The 4,258-nt window shown below is 57.8% G+C and overlaps 1 protein-coding gene across 1 annotated transcript; it reads left to right on the forward strand.

Annotated features, from left to right (window-relative positions):
- The first annotated feature begins 678 nt into the window (after positions 1–678).
- Positions 679–3,924, forward strand: LOC139705193 (putative POM121-like protein 1-like). The gene has a single exon (XM_071609795.1). It carries the CDS (start codon positions 679–681, stop codon positions 3,922–3,924), a length of 3,246 nt encoding a protein of 1,081 aa, XP_071465896.1.
- The last annotated feature ends 334 nt before the right edge of the window (positions 3,925–4,258 follow it).

Below are 4,258 nucleotides of genomic sequence, written 5' to 3' on the forward strand. Positions count from 1 at the left end.
CCTGTACCGGAGGTGCAGGTACCGCCAGCCAAACACCCGCTCATCACCCTAGTCCGCACGTGCTCCACGCCCCAAGAGCTACCCTCAACCCGCAGCAAGAGCCATCTCAGCCCTCTGACTGCCCCCACGTCCCTTGGAGTTCAGCCCATCTGTGCTGCCATCCTGGCTGCCTCTGGGGAGGCGCAGGGTCGTTGCACGAGTCTGAGGGGAGAGATCCCTGGCCTTGCCATAGCTGCCACCCCTCAAACCCAGCATCTACAACCCTTCCGAGATGATCCGGAAACCTCACTGGGTCAGAAGGTGGACCAGCGGGATCTGCATCACATCCCAGTGTCAGCACTCAACAGTCCCCCCAAGACCCACGCACCCACCAGGCACGCAGTTCCCTTGCCTATTTCTTCCGCATCTGGTGCAAGCACCTGGACTTTGCACGTGCATGCAGACTTTGCACACGCACGCGGAATTTGCACGCGCGCGTCCGTTCCTGGCGCAAGCCTGCCTCTTGCCCAGTATTGACGGTTTTCCTCACGTGCTCGCCTGTTCTCCACTCATTCCTTCCTCAGCTGCGCCCTGGCAACAGGTCTGACAGCCGTTTCGCCTGAAGCTGCCTGAGCAGCCGAAGAAGGCCTTCTGCGATGGACGCTGGAATTCCCCACTAGCGCCTTTGCGAAGACTGCCATGGAGACTTCGCACAGCAAGTGTTGTCCCTCACCCCTGCCCCCGGCGCTGAGGGTCAGAGACCTGCCAGAAGGGTCCCACAAGAAGCCCGGTCATGGGCCGCGCCGACTTCCCTATCCTGGTTGGCCACTAAGGGCTTCCTGGGCTGGTGGCACCACTCGCAGGTCATCTTGCCTCCATCCTGCAACTGCTCCTCAGCGGTTGCGAAAAGTGCCTGCTCGGTGCTTTTCCAGGGTCCTGTGGACCCTTCGATCTTTTCTCGGAGACTTGGTTATTGCCTCCTCCCTCCGCGTGCCAGGTCTCCTGAAGAGGACGCTGCTGTCAACTGCAGCTTTCATGAATTCCTGCATCCCAGGCCGCAGACTCAGACAGCCGCCTTGTAGGGTGCAGGGGCAGGAAGTGGCTCCTTGCCAGCTTCCAGCACCCCAAGAACCCTGCCCAGGGAGGACTGTGATCACAGCCCCTGGAGACAGTGGCCAAGTGGTGGCTGAGCAAGCAGAGCACCCTGTAGATAGAGAACATCAGAGGGGGCGCCCTCAGATCACTGGAAGAGCATCTGCTTTTAGGCCCCCGGGGGCCCATAGCTGTGTGCCTGCCTTTGTGCCCAGGCCTGGGCCTCTGTGGAGAAACCTCTGCACCCAGAGCTCCCAAGACAGAGCTGAGAGCTCCCAGGCCATCTGCATGAGCTCCTGCCGCAAAAGAAACCCCATCAGCAGCTCCTACAGCTCCACGCGAGGTCTCCGAGCCCTGAAGAGGAGGGCTCCAGACCCATCCAACGGGGAGCCGCCCCTGGGATGTTCTTCATCCCCAGGGATTCCCCCAAAGAAGGCCCAGGGTGAGAAGGTGGCAGAAGGCAGGGTGGGACACCCATTGCCCAAGAAGAAGTCTTCACCCACGGGAGACCCCAAGAGGCCACGGAAACGCAAGTTTCCTCTCCTGCAATGCCGCCGAGGGGAACCTCTGAAGCTGCCACCACCTCTGTTACTGGCCTGTGCAGTGACTGCTGAGGACCTAGACAGGGAGAAGAAGAAAGCTCTGCAGCGCATCAACGGTCTTCTGATGGGTGAGACCCAGGCCATTGGGAACAGCTGTGCCATGGCCCCACAAGCCCATGGGGGGGTCCCCTCTCCACTGGGAGGGGCCAGGCCTCTGGCATCAGTGGGCCTCAGCCAGACCTTTCCCCATCCCCCCAGCAGCACAACCATGGTGGCCCACACCCCAGTGTGGGTCAGCTGTGCTGTCTCTTCCCAGAGCCATCCACCCATCACCAATCTTACAGGACCGCTCTCCCCCAGCCTGCCAATTGCTGCTTTGGCCCTTCCTCCCAGGCCCTCTCTCAGCACATTGGCAGGCTTGGCTGCACAGCCAGTGGCCCCCTTTGGGGCCACACCCTTGAACACCACTATGCCTTCACAGCCCCCACATCTGGGGCCTCCCTCCACCTTGGGTAGGAGCTTCCGGCGCTCTCACCAGGGCCCAAAGCCCTACTGTCCTCACAGGCCCTCACCTGTAGCAAGCTCCAGCTCTCCAGCTCGAAGGGTGCGAGGACACATTCTGCAGGGTAAGCAGCCTCTCACCCCTGGAGCCACCGTCCCACCAAGTTCTGGGGTTCCTGGTGGGATGAAGCCTGGAGCCCCTAGCTTTGTCAGCTGTCATCAGCTTGGACACGTGGGAGCTCCAGGTCCAGGGGCAGCTCCGATGCCACCCTTGACTGTGGGCCCAACAACCTTGGGCAGCCTAAACTACTCAGCCCTTGGGTCTGACCAACATAGAAACTCCACCGTGGGTCCTCGTGGCAGCACCCAGACACATTCAGTGACCTCAAAGGCAGCTGGGAGGAGAGACTTGTCCTTGGGTCAGACATCACGCAAGGAAACATCAAGCTCAGAAAGTAGAGAAACCCCCAAACCTAGAGAGCACCGTGGGGCAAGTTTGGGAAATGACACCTACACTGCCCCTAGCCAGAGCACCACCATGGCACCCAACAAACACACCAAAAAGGGTCAAAAAGGGCAAGGAAAGAGTGGAGTTCCTACCCCGAGTGCCATTCCTCAAAGCCTGCCCACCCAGAAACATCAAAGCTTACCTCAGGGGACAAACACTCCCACTGAAAAGGGTATCTCTAGTTTGCCTTCAGTCCCTGGGACATCAAGGAGATCAGAGAGCCCAGACTTGCTTCCTGAACTCATGTCAGCCTTTGGGGCCTGGTGTAGCTCCTCCCAAAGAGGAGAAACCCCAAGCACCAGGCAGCAACATGGGGCAAGTTTGCAACAGAACCTCTCCAGTGACCCTAGCCAGAGCACCACCATGGCACCCAGAAAGCACACAGAAGAGGGTAAAAAAGAGCAAGGAAAGAGTGGAGTTCCTACCCCGAGTGCCATCCCTCAAAGCCTGCCAACCCAGAAACACCTAAGCTCACCTCAGGGGACAAGTACTACCACTGAAAAGGGTATCTCTAGTCTCCCTATGGCCCCTGTGACATCAAGGAGATCAGAGAGCCCAGACTTGCTCCCTGAAATGATGTCAGCCTTTGGGGCCTGGTGTAGCTCCTCTCGAAGAGAAGAAACCCCAAGCAACAGGCAACAACATGGGGCAAGTTTGGAACGGAAAATCTCTAGTGCCCCTAGCCAGAGTACCACCATGGCACCCAGGAAAAACACAAAAGAGGGTAAAAAGGGGCAAGAAAACAGTAGAATTTCTACCCTGAGTGCCATCCCTCAAAGCCTGCTCACCCAGAAACACCAAAACTCACCTCAGGAGACAAGCACTGCAAAGGGTATCTCGAGTTTCTCTTTGGTCCCAATGACATCAAGAGGATCAGGGAGCCATGACATGTTCCCTGAACTCATTATATCTTTTGAGGCCTTGTGTATCTCCTCCAAAAAAGGAGGTACCCCAAGCAACAGGCAGCAATATGGGGCACAGTTAGAACAGAACACCTCCAGTGCTCCTAGCCAGAGCACCACCATGGGGACCAAGGGACAGAAAGCAAGGCACACCCCAGGGAAAGCAACCTCTGGTGTGGCCACAGTTACTGCCATCCCCCAAAGCCTGCCCACACAGAAAGGCTTAAGCTCTCCTGGGGGAACCAGCACCACATCCACAAAATCAACCTCTACTTTGACGTCCACCCATAATCCATCTATGAGCCCTGGGAGCCCAGACTGGCTCCCAGATCTGATCTCTGCTTTTGGAGCCATGGTCATCAGCCCACGTGGAGAAACAAGAAGCGTGAGAAAGCGCTAAGAACACACTTGGGCTTTAACACCTTCAGCCCCCCTACCCAGATAGGATGATGCTAACTTCTTTAAGGACTGACACTGCCTAGATCCCAACAGTCCTCCACTGCCCTCAGCTGGGCCTCAGCTGGCCCTGCCTCCACTCCATGGGGCCACTGGGGATCCTATCACCTCCACCATAGGACGGTGAGTCTGGCATGCTGTAGCCCTTGAAGACTTGTGAGGGCACTCAATTTGGCCAGGGCATCCACCCCAGTGAAGCAGGGCCATACCCCCAAAGACAACAGCCCATGGGAGCAATCCCAATGTCAGCTACTTGCTCTGTCTCAACCTATACTTCC

The sequence above is a fragment of the Marmota flaviventris genome, chromosome 1, assembly GCF_047511675.1.
Source record: "Marmota flaviventris isolate mMarFla1 chromosome 1, mMarFla1.hap1, whole genome shotgun sequence".
NCBI lineage: Eukaryota > Metazoa > Chordata > Mammalia > Rodentia > Sciuridae > Marmota > Marmota flaviventris.

Bases quoted from the DNA above. Each gene is read 5' to 3' on its own strand.
- LOC139705193 (XM_071609795.1), top strand. From the start codon at position 679: ATGGAGACTTCGCACAGCAAGTGTTGTCCCTCACCCCTGCCCCCGGCG.